The 15994-nt window shown below is 37.6% G+C and overlaps 1 protein-coding gene across 3 annotated transcripts in view; it reads left to right on the top strand.

The window, feature by feature from the left end:
• Window positions 1-15994, top strand: part of BCKDHB (branched chain keto acid dehydrogenase E1 subunit beta) — a 131389-nt gene that overhangs the window by 31322 nt on the left and 84073 nt on the right. For all 3 annotated transcript variants that reach the window (XM_042803453.1, XM_042803451.1, XM_042803452.1), the window contains exons 7-8: window positions 7291-7388; window positions 11715-11825. In XM_042803453.1, the coding sequence (XP_042659387.1) occupies window positions 7291-7388; window positions 11715-11825 (209 nt within the window). The remainder of the gene's footprint in view (window positions 1-7290; window positions 7389-11714; window positions 11826-15994) is intronic.

Genomic DNA, 15994 nt, shown 5'->3' with positions numbered 1-15994 from the left:
TACTCTTCCTAGAGAAAAGAACCAGAGAATAACAAGTGAAAGATTTAGAAAGTAGACATCAAAGCTACAAAAAAATAGCAGAATAACTGAGGAACAAATAGGATATTTACTGGGAAAGCTGCTTATTTGCTTTTATAGTTTCAAAAAAGACTCAGAATTCCCCTTAGCAATGTATTTTTAAAAGTGCAACTATTTTTATTGTGGTGTGATGTATCCAAAGGGCATTGCATTCCTTAAGTTCAGTGTATTTTGATAGCTTACTGAAATTTAGCAATAAAGACCTCTGACTCTTAATTTAGATGAAGTAGCTTGGAAAATGAACTTGAGTCTTAGAGTCCTGTTAAACAACAACAAAAAAATGGAAGATTAAAATTGCTGTGTCTTTAAAACAACCCTTTCTTTCATTTCCCCACCACCCCCAGTATTTACAAGTCATAAATACAGACTGTAGAGTTAATAAAATACTTGCTTTCATAGTGGAATGAATAGCTGCACATCAATATCAGACAGCTTTTGAGAATATAGGGAGGTTTTTGTGTCTGAGGAAATGACTTGTAAAGCAATTGCTTGATCGTCTAGTGAACATAAATCAGCGTTGTGATTGGAATCTTGAGTAAAAGTGTGCTGAAATAGTGGTTAATGTGGTTTATGTGCTGGTCAATAACCAACCACAGCATTGCTGCAAGATGATGTTGCTAGTTTCTTAAAGACTGTGGTTTCTTCTAATATTCTGATGCCCTGATTTTCAGAGACATTACCTATATTTTATCTTAGAATTTCTGAGAACTTTGATTTAGTGATGTAGGCTGCAATTTATAGTACATTTTTGTCAACATGTGATGGGGATGATTGTGACAGGTAACTTCTTTTATTTTGATACAATTTTGAGTGGACTTTTTGTTATTTCTACAATATAAATCAGGAATATATTATGTGGAATGTTTTTGATGTGGCTTTTATTTTCATTGGAAACATTTCTCTCTCGCATTGTTAGTTCATCATCTTAACTGTTTAGCTGTCCTTTGTGTGTTGTGTCAGTTTAACTGGAAGAGTGGTGTCTGAGAATTTCTGTTAGAAAATATCTCTGAGTTCCTTCTTATGCTGCTGGCCATGATCAGGCTTTCTTGTAATTCCACCATAGCAATGAAGTGGCCCGATGAATTCAGAAATGGACCAGGATCATCATGATTGATTGGTCCAAAGGCAGCAGCAGTAAGACACAAGCCTGATAAACAAGAACAGGATAAATGGTGGAAGGAAGGATTTTAAAAATGCAACTGTCTTCTGTGTCCCATATAACCGTGTTGATTCTAGCAGGAGAAAGAAGATAGTACAGATTCAGAAATTCTCTTACACAGTAGGCTTAAACTATATATATATTTCTTGTCTCTTTCCATTGATGTCTCAAAACACTACAGGGTTTTTCAAGGCTGTGAACATGTAGGCTTTCCAAAACAAGATGAGAAAATGGTATCAGATATCCTCTGTTGCTTTATTTACCTTTTTTTTTTTTGAGGGGTGGGGGGGCAGGGGCAGGGTGGGAGGAGTTACTGATTTCCACCAGGAACTTGCACTTTGACTTTGATACATTTTTAGGAGAAAGACAGACATTAATAGTATACTATGGTATAAAATCTCACCTAAGATTTGGGCTCTCATTGTTCCAGACAAAAAAAAAATATATTTCCATGATGATGACTAAGGCATCAAATAATAAATTTATATTGTCCCTACCATGAATTTTTTTTGTTCTAGCTTTGTGTGAATAGTCATGTTTGTTGCAGAGAACTTCATGACTGATGTTACAGTGGGTGTATAGGGACTTCACTGAAAAATTAAGGTGTCAAAGATGATAATGGGAAGTAGTATTTTCTATCTGTAAAATTAATGTAGGCATTTGAGCTTCATCATTCTTTGCTAATGGAATTTTCTTTCCCCCTATGAGGCCTTTAAATAGCTATGTGTGATATTTTGTTCAGAGTTGATATCTTTGAAATTGCAGCTGAAAATAGGCTGTAGATGGGATAGTCTTTAAAACACAGGATAACTATTCTTGTTTATGGGGGTTGAAGGTACTAATGCTTTGTTTAAAACAAACAAACAAAATAAAAAACCAACCAAACAAAACCCCACAAAAACTCCACACTCACTACACACCAACCAAACAAAAGCCTATGCCCTCTGCTTCTGCCCTGAAGTGTTGATATTATTGTTGAAATTAGCTGTTGGGTGCTAGTGGTGGAAGATAATAGATATCCATCTTAGGATATATAACCTCAAGTTGCTTTTTGAGAATGTTAAGCCAAGTGCCAGGTCATTGCTGTTTTATGGAAGCTCTTATGCAGAACCAACCTTGTTTTGCATCTGAAGCATACCTCCAAGGAGCTATATAGGCCCATCAATTGTTTTCAAGTGGTTTGTGTTTTGGTTTTTTTTTTTTTTTTTTTGTTGATGACAGGTCAGGTTTTTCAAGATTCAAGCATACATTTTTTTCATAACGGAAAAGATATTGTACAAAAAGAAGAAGAAACTTTGTAAGTGTTTTGAAACGCAAATCTAGTCTCCAAGATAAATCAGAGCTGTAGCACAAAATATTTCAGTGTGACTACCACATGGATATTGTGATTGCTTACTATTTTTTTTTGAATAATGAATTTAGCTGCAAGTCTTCCTGAATGAACACAGGTTTGCTTATTCAAGTATGTTGTATGCTTATTCAGACATGAGGTAAAACTAACCATGTTATTAAATGAACATTATTTTTTATATGAATATTTGATATTTGCCAATATTTGCCTTTACTCACACAAGATACAAGAATAAAATCAGACCTTAAATCTTCACCTTAGTCATCCCTGGGAGAAAGATGGATATCAAAGTATATTTGCCTTAAGTTCACCACATTCATGCTGTGATGAACTGAGGAAAAAAGGCAACTTCCAGAGTGAAGAACAGCTTTGCAAGAACATTTTGAAAACATTTTCCAGTTCATTGAAAAAGTAACTCACATCTTGGAGACCAAAGATCAGTAGTAACACCAAAAGGAGGTAATGGACTTTAAGCTAAGATCTTAAATTTTGCCTTGGTGTCTGTTAATAGTAAATTTTAAGTTACAGAAGAGAACTGTCTATTTTGTTTGAATGAAATACAGTTGATAAGTTTCACATTCTGCCTTAGCTCTGATGTGCCACCAATTTGAAATAGTCCTATATACAGATATATGTGTTTGTGTATAGTTATATATAACATGTTATCTATGTGCATATATACGTTTATATAGATACGTATGTCTGTAAGACATATATCATAAAGCAGTAACTGGATTGGAAAAGAAAAAGTATACTTAGCATGCATTGTTGTACCTAGTAACTGCAGATTTCTTCTTCCCATACTCTGAAGCAATATAGTGCTGCATCTTTGGCTAAGCTGACAGGGCAGGACTGGCTGTGTCTCTTGCCCACTCACTCTCTCTACTAGCAATTTGTTTAGCAGGGGACTGGCTGTTCCTCAGTGTGACTGGGCTCTTTGGAGTGCTCACCCTTACTCTTTCTTTACTTGCCTGGACAGTTATGGCAGTGACACCACCAGCTTGGTTGCACATATGTGGAGTGAGAATGAGTGTTTCTCCCCCAGGACAGCTCTTTTCCTTTCAAAACTTGAGTGGGGAATCTTAGCCAGTCTAGCAGCCCTGCATGGTTCCCACAGGAGAGGGAACAGCCTTTTACTTGCCTCACTCCAGTCCCTCCTGGTAGCTGGTGTTGGGGACACATGCTGGTGGCCAAGACCCTCACTTGCTGCTGTAGCTCACACCACAGGCCCAGGGCTTCTGCACCCCGGTTTGACTCCTATTGCTGGCCCAGTGTCTTGTCTTCTAATGCTGATCTCACCAGCAGCTGGTACGTTGTCCTTGCAGCACACACCCCTGCACAGGGTAGGGTTTCAAAAGAAGCTAGGACTGACCACCATGATGAGGCACAGACAACATGCAGACGGGCCTGTTTTATGTGCAACTGGGCCCTTCTGTAACCCTTTCTGTTTGTTCCCCACTTTGTTCCTCCCCAGCCCCCTTCACCTTCACATGCTCTCCTCACCTGGTTTAGTTCCATGCACCCCCCTCCAACATCCTGGACCCTCAGGTTTGCTGCTTATCAATTGCAGAGTCCTGGTTTGCCCATAGTTTCTTGATAGCCCTTCACTCAGTATTCCTGACCAGGTTTGCTTCCTGTCTTTGTTATGTTGTGTCTGTTTTGTTTATAGCTTCTCCTTTTTCTTTATCATCCCATTTGCTAAGGTCCTCCATCAGATAATCTTACTGAAAGAAACATTCCCACATTCCCTGTACTCTTATCAAGAAGTGGGAGTGAGCGGGTTTGTTTCTTGTTACTACCTTCCTCATGGTTTGTTAGGTTTGTGTCCCTGTGTGTTCTTCCTTACGGCTTCTCCCTCTTCTTATTATCTCCTTTTGCATTGAAAAGATCCTTGTCCAGACACCCTTAAGGGAGCAGATGCTCTCTCCTTCCACATAACCTTAGAGTGGTCATCAGAAGTTTTGTGTATGTTAATTTGCCTTGTATAAAATTAGAAAGGAGCAAAGAAACGTGTCATTTCTGAGTAAAAGTCCAGAGTTAAATATACAGGTATGCATATAGAGAGAGACTTACGTTGCTAACTTATGAGATTATAAAGTTACTGAAAGTGCTGTGGTGACATCCCCCTAAATGTCAGAGATACTAAGAAAATATCTGAACTAAAAAGAAAAAGGAGGCTCTGATTTATAGAAAGTAGTTAACAGCCTGTGCAGTGTCAAGAGCACATAATGATTGTGAATCAAAGGAGAAGATGAGTCACCTTGACATTATCAGGTTTAGACATCTTGTGGAGAACCTACTCTCATGTTTTTTGACCTTTTCAGTTTCATTTAATTGTACTATATATGACATTGGTGGTTTAGAAATAAATACGACTTGCATCAGTGGTTGTTATAGAGACAAGACAGGTAAGATGAGAAAACGTGTTTTCTGTCTGCTGTTCAGACTGTTCTTTTAGAAAAAGCAACAGATGGTGCAGCCTCTTAAAATTAACTTGTGATGGCCCTTTTTCACTGATAATTACAAATTTCAGTTAATTGTTTTCTTTGAAGTCTGTATTTTGAATATTTGATTTAAAGTATTTTATTTATGTCTTCAGTAATAGATGAATGGGCTGCTTTGTATATAAACGTTACTGTCCTTGTTTGGCTAATTATTATGGAAGAATATGCACAGAATAATTTCATATGCTACTTTTCATCATTGTTAGTGGAGGGAGGAGTTTTTGCAAAGGCATTTGAATAAAATCCTGCCAAATCTGAACTACTCTATAAATTTTTGAGAAGATGAATTTTGCACTTAAAAATGTCAGGAATTCTAGATGAGCTCATCCAATGGACATCGTGTTGCAGAATGGTTTAGCTGTAATAAGAGATTAGTTAATTTGTGTAATTGTAATCTGCAGTGAGCAAGGGCTGGATATGCCTTTCCTCTCTTTCTTTCCCCACCCTATATTCCTTTAGCCACTTGTTATTCAAATAGATTATTACAGGAAGACACTGACATTTTAATACATTAAAAATAAGTTTGCAAAGAGATCTGATTTTGTGCTATGTTTAAAAGCACCTTGTGTTTAAAATAATTTTTTTTTCTTTATTCCTTGATTGAATGGACATATGTTCTTGACTTAAGCTGAAAAAACAGTTCCTGTTCTGTTTTTAGGAAGAGTGATTTAGTTAACATATGTGTTTCCCCTTGCACTGATCAGGTGAAGTGAGATATCTCTAACGTAAGCATAGGCAAAAACATATTTACTGTGAGGGTGGTCAAACAGAGGAACAAGTTGCCCAGAGAGGTTGTGGAGTCTCTCACCACGGAAATAGTGAAAACCTGACTGGACATGGCCCAGAACAACTGCTGGTGACCTTGCTCTGAGCAGGGGGCTTGGACTAGGGGATCTCCAGAGGTTGCTTTCTACCTCAGCCATTCTGTGATTCTGTGAAATTAGTAGTATTTATATATCATTACTGATTAAAAAAAAAAAAAAATCTGCTATAACTTAAAAAAAATATACACCACTTGATTTTATTGAAAAGTTGTTTAAAACTTGTAAGCTTGGAAAACCTGTAGGTCGTTCTACTTGTATTGGATCTACCATACCAGTGAAGGAAAAAATACAAAACATTTAATTTCTCCTGCTTCTTCAGAAGCAGTTTTGTTCAGCAGGAACCTAATAACTATTTTCTGAATTACGAAATATGTTAACAAAAAAAGTAAACCACCTTTTTTATAAATTGATTTTGTTGATTTTATAAATTGATTAGAAAGAGTTAAGGTTTTTTTTTTTCGACTTATCACTGAAATTTTTTTTTAAGTATTATTTGACTTCCTGATGCAAGGACAAGTTCACCTTTAGATCAAAACAATATTTCTTTTAAAATATGATATATGGATGTCTTATCACAGTTTTATTCATTAAATCAGTCAACGTATAGTGCATTGGAGCATTGATTCAAAACTAGCACAACTGACCTAATATATTTCCATCTGAAAACTAGTAAATGGGTCTTCAGCTGAGTGGAACCACCTTAAATGTCTTAGAGAACACAAGATGCTTAATTTTTATCTATTCTCTCTAATTGTGATGTATTTTTGATGAATAGATAACATTTTTTTCAAAGCAAAAATATTTAGACTAATTTAAAACTGCTATAATCATAAGTTCTTGGTGGCACTTTCTGTGTAGGTTCTGAAAACATTTTTCCTCTATTTAGACATAAAACTTTGGAGCATCATTTTTGGCAGATGCCAGGAGGGCACTATCACAGCTTTTCCTTTTTGTCTGGATATTAAAGTATGATTTCAAGTCTCTCTTGATGCTTATCAGAATTAACTACAGTGTTTACTTGAGATTTTTTTATCAATTGTAGCAGTGTCCATTTAGAAATCTGATGCTGATATTTTGAATTGGGGTACACCAGGACTTACTGCTGTCATTGATGTGTATATGTGTATCTTATTGCTGTGGTATATAACATAAGTTAAATGATACACTGAATGTGTAGTATTTTTATCAGTATGATTAAAAATATTTTAAACTGCAAATAAACCTTTAAAATAAAGGCTATTACTCAATGTGATCTTGGTCTGTTGTTTTAGATGGCACTAGCACTGAAAAAATTTTCTTGTTTATTTTTATGGGATAATATTGAATAGTAAAGAAATCTAATGCTTATTTCCCCCTTTATTTTTATTTATTTAGTGGAACAAGTTCCTGTGGAGCCCTACAACATTCCACTGTCTCAAGCTGAGGTGCTGCAGACAGGCAGTGATGTGACACTTGTTGCTTGGGGCACTCAGGTCAGTAGAGCTCTTACTAGCTATTTGTCATCCAGTAAAACCTAGGCTAATGGTTAGGGGATGTGTGAATAGTGTTGCATTCAGGCTCAAGTGCCAGACAATAAACTGCGTGTATCTTCTGTCACTATATGCTTGAATAAATGATTGCTAGTGTTTATATTTATATGAAACCTGCTTTTTATTGTGTAAGATTTCATTCATTTGTCATGGTTTGAGTTCAAAGGGCAACTGAGCACCACACAGCCGGTCACTTCCCCCTTCATCTACCAGCGCTGAGAAGGGAAAAATAAACCAGGCCTGGGATTTGAGATAGAACAGGGAGGGATGAATCACCCATTATGGTCACGGGCAAAAGGCAGACTTGTTAGGGGAAGAAAAAAAGAACATAGATTTAATACAGACACTAACAGCAACAACACTTAATAGACAGAGTAGGACAGTAAGAAGTGTTACCAAATCTTGAAAACACCTTCCCCCCACCCTTCCCTTCTTCACAAGTTCAGCTTTGCTCCCGATATATTGCTCCCTGATATATTGCTCTACCTCCTCCCTCCAGCAGTGCAGGGGCAGGGAATGGGGGGTGCAGTCAGTGCTGCTGCTTCTTCGATCTTCAGTGGGGGGAGCTTCTGGAACTTCTTCCCCCTGCTCCAGTGTGGTCTCCCTCTCACAGGAGACAGTCCTCCACAAACTTTCTTTGACATGAGTCCCTTCCATGGGCTGCAGAGTTTCCCTCACTGCTCCAGCTTGGGACACCAACTTTCTCCAACTGGAGTCCTTCCCACGGGCTGCAGCCCTTCCTGAGCTGCTCCGGTGTGGGACACCCCCGCATGCTGCAATCCTCCCAGCGCTGAACTACAACAGTGGGAGCTGCTTCTTCCTACAGGATCCTGGTCTCCTTTAGGTGCAGCTGCCGTAAGTGGCTGTGTAGGGCCCACCCCAGGCCGTTTATCAGCATCTGCTCCACTGTAGATCTCCATGGGTGGCAGGGGGGTGCACCCTGCCATCTCACCACAGGATACAGGGGAGTCTCTGCTCTGGCACACCTCCCCGCTCCTTTCTTCCTCCATTCCTCCACTGACCTTGGTGTTGATGCAGCTGCAGCAACTCCTCCTCACAAGTCTGACTCCTCCTCACCACGTCCCTTCTGAAATACGTTATCGCAGAGGCGCAGCTGATTGGCTCAGCCTTGGTGCAGAGGTGGAGCTGACTTGGAGCTGGGGGTGCTGTAGCCCCCTCCTCTGATACACAAAAACCCCACAACTCACTCAAACCCAGAACATCATTTTTGGTTGAATGTGAATCTGAAAATGTGGAAGGAGGTTAATGATTTATCTGTGATTATGAAAACTATATATTTAAGAATGGAACAGTGATATGTGACTGAGGAACACAATGGAAAAGGAGAGTTCAAAATAGTATGCTGGAAGAAAAATACAGATTTTTACCGCAGATTTAGCAAAGTGCAGTCTGAGGTTCCCTTTATAAAAAGAGCTAAAATCCACTGAACATTTAATACCAATAGGGATTGATATAGTTTTGATTCTAACAGTTATATTTCAAAGCTGTTCAAGAATACGACTGGACATCCCCCTTCACCCCCGAATTGAGGTATGCAAATATTGAAAAATCTGGTAAAAAAGATACATATTCATTTTCAAGTATTATAGAAAAGAAATTTGAGTCTAGTTTGGAATTCCCCCAAAAATCTTTTCATTGCCTTTAACCTATAATTATGTAAATTCCTATTTTCCTCACCTAATTATTTCTGAGAAGCTTTTAGAGGAGGACAGATTGTTACAACTTTCATCGCAAAAGTATTGATTTGATCTCTGGGGTTGTGCCCTTTTTCTGTGGTAGTTTCCTTGTCCTCAGACTACTTGATTTCATCTATATGTATGGTTATTCCTACTAGTTTCTTATACTTTGCACTGATATTAAATTATGGACTTCTTCAGTATCTTCACTTGTACTGGTTTCTCCAGCAGAAAGCAGTTTCTATAATTCTCCTTGTTCCTTATGAAAGTGCAAATTTTTGCTCCATTTGGATGAAATCTTAGTGTTCATCATATTCCCCAGAGTTGAATTGATAAATTCATGGTTTGAAAGCTCGCTATGGAGATTTAATAATATCCAGGGTTCACCCAGTAGGCAGTAGTGCAGAGGGGACTTGGAGCGACATCCTTCAAAAAAACTGTGCTTTAGAGCTTGGAATATGTAGGCCAACTGTTAAGACAGGCGGCTCTCTTGATGTGAATAGTAATAGAACAGATGTGCAGCCCTAATCCAAATTTAGGACCTGACCAAACCATGGGTGCGGCTGTATAATCTGGCATGGGGACACATGCTTAGTGCGTACACAGTAAATCCAGTGTGTTCTGGATGTGTCAGGCTTCTGCAGATCAAATGTGTTCAGGGAGTTTGTGCTGAGGGTGTTTGCAGGCTGTGTACGTAAACTTGGAACTTGATTGTTAAATGTGCAACCAATCCAGAGTTTACTGTCAATAGGCAGAGTGATTGCATGTACTCACTGATTACTTCTCGTATGATTTCAGACGTTAGGTAGTTGCTTGGCAGCTTCTGCTCTGGTGGGGTGGCCTGATGCTTGCTTTCCTGGGTGGTACTGCTGAGCAGCAGTAAAGGCTTTTAGTTCCTCTCTAGTTGTGCTTAGTGTTCTATGGTCATTACCTAATCCTTACCCCTGTGAACTAGGTAAACATTCTTAATTATTCATCAGAGAAATGGCAAAAACCTCCATCCTGTGTGTCAGGTTGAAAATTCTCATACCCTCTTATTACAGCCACGGATGTATTAGAATTTTAAATAGGAACACTGCAAGCTACATTTTCTTTTTATTATTACAATACTTCTATTCATTTACCTTTTAATATCGCCCTTTGGTGTTTAGCTATTCACATTTGCATTATGTAGATGCATGTTTACATCCTTCATCATCATGTTTCAGCATAGATTTTTGCTCTACATAGAATTTAATACTGCCTTCACCCTCAGACAACTGACACTGCCTGGCCGTGTCCATATTGTTAAATCCTGTTGCCTTCCAGACCAAGATGACCTCATCCAAATTGCTTGTTGGGGATGGTTCTTGTACTCCAACCCCTTACCTATGCCTAGAAGTTGCTTGATGGAAGTCACTGGCGCCTCAGTCCAAAACTATATTATGAAACATTCTAACAATAAGAAAAATATCAGAGTTTATTGATAACATCATATTAAGAAATTATTTTTTTACCCACCTATCTCATGAACAAATATTTTTTGCTGTAACATTAGTGGATGATAATTTGAGTTGTTGTTATAACACTTGTTATTTTCCATGTTGGCGCATTTGCTTCCTAATGTTTTAGGGAAGCCAATGCTTACAATATGTTTTGCTTAAAAGTGTTATATAACATAATGTCAAGATACAGTTTTGAACACGTGTAGTATAGCTTTCTTTTCTGCTCATATCATAACATACCTTATGAAAAGGATGCTAATAGATGTGGATTGTTTTACATCTATTTTGATGAACTTATATATGCTGCTAAGTACATTCCTTGACTGGTGCATAGTGAATAACATGTATTCTAATTCCCTACAAGCCCCTTGCTAGAGGGGAATACTTTTTTGTTTTAGTAAAATGTTAATTATAATAATCAGGTAATGCAACATTTGCTGGTGTTAAACTGTGTTGGAAGACCAGTGAATGGTCATATTGTCATATTAGTGCCAATATGCTTTGGCTGCGGGGGTCAGGACTGGATGGTTACAGGTAATATTTTACATGGTACTTAACATCTCTCCTAACTGTTCATAAGATAATGCTTTGGAGATGATCACTTGGTAATCTATTGCCCTTTCAGTAAATTGTAGTAAGTATAGTTACTAGGACTATTTTTGAATATACAGAATGCTTTTTGCAGGATTTCATGTGATGGCTACATCAAAATACATTACTCTGATATATTTGGGCCTTAGATTAGTTACAGTCCTAAAAAACCATTATCCTAAACCCCAAACAGACCACAGATATAGTGAGGCCTGATACTGTTTACTGAAAGACACTTTTTCTATAAAGCAACAGTTTTCTTTTCAGCAATTCTTTACTGAAGTTAGTTTCTAAAACAGTGCTAAAATACTAGGAATAATGTAAGTAGTAAATAAGAAGAATGAACGGAGTAATAAATACTTATGAGATTATTGAATAAAAGGGTTTCTGATAAATATGCAGGTAATATGTTAAATCACTGCTTGTATTTAGTATGTATAACTTAACATCTTAAACAAATTAAATGTTCAGTTGGTGATAACACATTGCCTTTTCAGGTACATGTGATCAAAGAGGTGGCAGCAATGGCTCAAGAAAAGCTTGGTGTGTCCTGTGAAGTTATTGATCTGAGGACCATTTTACCCTGGGATACAGAGACTGTTTGCAAGGTAAGGAAATGATGCATGTTAATTTAAAAACACAACAAAACAAAAAACCCCACTAATAACAACAATTTAAATGCAAATAAAGATGACTTTGTTCTTTAAGTATTTTGAAAGGCCTACATTTTTTCCCTGTGTTGTATATATTGTTCTGTATTTTTTTGTTCTGTGTCACATATGAAGAGTAAATGCACATTACATGGTCCAAACATTTGCTTTATCATTGAAAGAGAATTATGTTCCAGGGTTCAAAATAATGTTAGAATACATGTTCTTTGCATTGCAGCAGAGAGCAGGATTTAATCAGACTGGTTCTTGAAAACTGCTTTTCTGTGATTTCTAGCTCTTTCTATCATCTTTGCTGTCTTTGAGTCTGAAAAGATCAGGTGAAGTCTTTATCTTTTTTTTCTTGCTGTTTTACACCAAGACCTTTATCTAGTCTTGGGTCTGCAATAATGTGCCTTAGTTTTGTTTATCCATATTTCTAGAAAGAAATGTTTTGATTTAAGGTATTCTTGGGCTGGGGAGAAAAGGCAGCATTTACTATCTCAGAGTATCTGGCTTGAAATTCATGGGTACTGTGAAGTCCTTGTTTGCTCTGTGGGAGTCTTTAATTTTGCACAGAATTTATTTCAAAGCACTGGGCAGTTGAAACTAGAATTTGAATTTCCATATACTGAGAAACCATGGGAAGTGGTTATTGTACTTCTATATACCTTGGTCTGCTTACCTTCCCCCTGCCGTACTGCTTTCTCTTCGGCAGCTAAGAGCTATTTGGAAGAAAGAACTTAAAGGAAATAGAAGGGGCAGTATTTTCTGAAAATCTTTGTAAATGTAAGAGAGAATCCCAAAACTGCCATCTGGGAAATTAAAAAAACCCCACCAAACAAACTGGAGGTCATTAAAGCAAAATCTTGTATCTGGAAGACTTGCTTTCCCTCCTCCCAATTATTATCTAACTTTTTTCCCGTTGTTCTGAATTAGCAATTTTTTGTGTGCATTATTTATAGTGCCTGTAATATATTTTTTTTCCCCTTCACTTCTCATTTACCCAGTCGATGAGATACTTTTACCATTCATACATGAATAAACTTAGATTCTGCAAAATAAGTGTTAGTATTGCTGCATTGGGAGTACTCTTACACAGTTCTTTTTTATAACTACCTCACGATAATTAGTCTGAAATCTCTTCCATAAAACCATTTTTTTTGTCAAGCAATGTGAGAACTGTGAGAGAAGAGCTGTTACCTGACTGCCATTCAACAGTACAAATGCTGGTGAACGTGCTTTTGGACTGCAATGCTCCAAAAGGTTCTGCAGGTGTTCTTTTTCTTTGTGTTATTTACAGCATTAACAGATAGAGCATAGGCAAAGGTTTACCCCTCATTTCATGGTAGTAACTGCCTTGATTTAACCTTGGACAAGTTGTGTGGGTTAGCAGTGTGCTCGCTGCTTCTACTAGAGCTGTGAGTTTCCTTAAGCTGGCAAATCCACTGTCCCGCAGGACCATGGCTAACAACTAATTCAGTCTCTGTACACTAGCTCATTTTATGCTGTTGATCAATCAAACTTGAGAGATGTTTGCAGCTTAGTTAACTCAGGCCTAGTAACTGTAGTGTACGGAGTTAAGATAACCATAGGGATGAGAAGAGCCATGGGCTTGAAAAAGGTGTGTGATTCCATCAAGTACCTTCTCTGCCTGCAGTTTCTAATTTAAGGCAATAAGGTATCATATCTACAGTGAAGTCAGATTGTACAGATGTTTAAATAGGGCAGATCAGGAGCACCTCCTTGTCTGATTCTCTCTGTATATTCAGAGTATCTTACTTGTGTAGACAAGTGTTTTGTCATTCTGTAGTTGCTCAGTAAAGGGCTTGCTCTTGGTCAGGTAAAATATAAACAGATTAAGTGTCATAAAGGGGAAGATGAACCATCGGTCCACCACTCTATGGCAAAGCTTGTAATTCTCCACGGTATGAATGTTACTGTTATGTTTGTCTGAGGGGCTGCCAGTGGAACTGGATGGAGCAGATTATGGGAGGACAGATCAACGTTGGGTGTCCGCTATTGGCAGTGTCCTATTGTCCAGTTGTGGACGTGTAACAAGTTGTATACTTACACACATTGCTATGTGTTGCTTCATATAATTTTGATCTTCTCAATTGAAGTATTTTCAGTGTTTGTTTTCAGTATAATTTCATGTTACTTGGATGTACTTTCTATCTGTAAAAAATGAAATGTGTTGAGTTGTTGTCATCAATATGAAGAGAAACTTTGGCAGTAATAAATGCTTTACAATCCCTTCTGGACGAGTAAAATTATTCATTTTTTTTATAGTTATTTTTTTTTTCCTTTTTTCAAAGATTTGAGCTGTCATTTTGTGAAAACAAAGCATCTCTTTGAAAGAGCAGTTAAGTCTGTTTTGTTGGATTGGACATATACTGAAATGCTGTCAGGAAAAAATGCAGCTGTGCATAGGAAGTGCAGATCTTTGTTTGTACAATGTTATGCAAATCTGTACTTTAAAAATAGATATTCTGTGAAGATTTTCAGCTTATGTTTCATCCTGAACATCTTTTAAGGTAACTGTGGCATAAATAAAAAGATGGAACAGATAAACCTGTTGCTTTAGATCTGTTAATGAGTTAACTCTCTTTTAATTCTTAACGGTAATTTCAAGAGAAATACAGTGCACATTGGCTAGGCAGTTCAGCTATTTATTGTAATAATTACCACATAATAAATGTTTTTTAGCATTGCTGTTATGTTAATATAGCTGCAGGCTGGCCAGTCTGAAGGGAGAAATGTTAAATTATCTACTTCTATAGATCTTGTCTGTTTTGCTCAGCTGAAAATAATTAGTGATTTGCATTTGGTACTATGCAACACTGAAACTTTTTAATTTAATTTGCATCGTGGACAACTTTTAAGGTAATGGCCAACATAAATAGAAGGATGGAAACTATAGTTGCAGCTGCTTCCTGTAACCTCATCCCAAGAGGAACTGCTTGGTGCAGCTGTTGCAGATGATGGTGGCTGTCAGGGTCAGATCTGGTGACAGGACTGACTCCTTTCCTCAGATGCTGTGTCAAGGACCAAGAGAGTGATAGAAAAGTTAGCTGTGCCAGAGAAAATCCTTGGCTGTCCATTGGTCTGCTTAAGTTCTCTTTGCAGGCTCTTAAATGATAATGGGATTGCTTTTACTCCAGTCCAACCAATAAGCAAATTATCAGGTCTTATAGGTTGCACTTTGCCTCAGACTATTACTTATGTCAGACTCCATAAATCTCAGGCCAAGTGTTTATGTTTTTTCTTGTCTTACGTATGTGTTTGAAATACATCTTGTTATCTTCTTGTCCTGTTGGACCCAGAGGAAAATGATAGTGCATGTAATGCACTGCAACCTTATTGCTATTGTGCTGGTGCTGGGCTGCATGGTCCTCTGCTGATGGGAGTCTGTGCTGTTATCTTATTGAAGAGCAGGTCTTTGGATTTTGATGTAAAAACACATATCCCTCAGTTTTACTGCTGGGAGTGGTGTCTTTTGTGATCAGAATGGGCTGTTACTTCAGTCCTTGGCCTGCTGCTGCTTTCAGTCCCTGCACACTCACATCTCCATTCACATCTTTCATGCCAAACTTAACATACCTGTTACAATTCTCCATATTGTTATGATTCTCCTGTCTGCTGGCTCTTTCTAGAAGGCAGGGAGCCTTACCTAGCTTCTTGTAGGTTGTGTGACTGTTCCTAATCATGTGCCTAACGTTAGGGTTCCCTGTGTTCCATATGGGTCAGTGTCATGAAGCTTTAATAAAGGAATTGAGTTTTACAGAAGTTGTATGCATTTACCAGTCTAATATGTTTTATGCTGCAGGCTTATTTTATTCTTATGCTTACCCAGGGAATGCTGCATTTTTATACAGGAATATTTCTGTGAATTTTCCATGTCAATCTATGTAATTTTTAAAGAAAATCAAGGAGCCTTCATGGTTGATGTGGGGGAATGAGCAGTCCTCATAACCTTAACTTTCTACTATCTTTAACACTGAAGTTATTTAATTTCTAAAGTTTTCAATGCAACTATTTAAGATGCTTTACTTGTCTTAAAGTTGCATACATTTCCAGTTTAATTTGACACCTGTGCTGTAGGCATGAAGAAGGATGAGCTGAAATGG

This window comes from Tyto alba, unplaced genomic scaffold, assembly GCF_018691265.1.
Source record: "Tyto alba isolate M040663 unplaced genomic scaffold, T.alba_DEE_v4.0 Super-Scaffold_40, whole genome shotgun sequence".
Lineage (NCBI taxonomy): Eukaryota > Metazoa > Chordata > Aves > Strigiformes > Tytonidae > Tyto > Tyto alba.
This window is presented reverse-complemented; position numbering and strand designations above follow the sequence as displayed.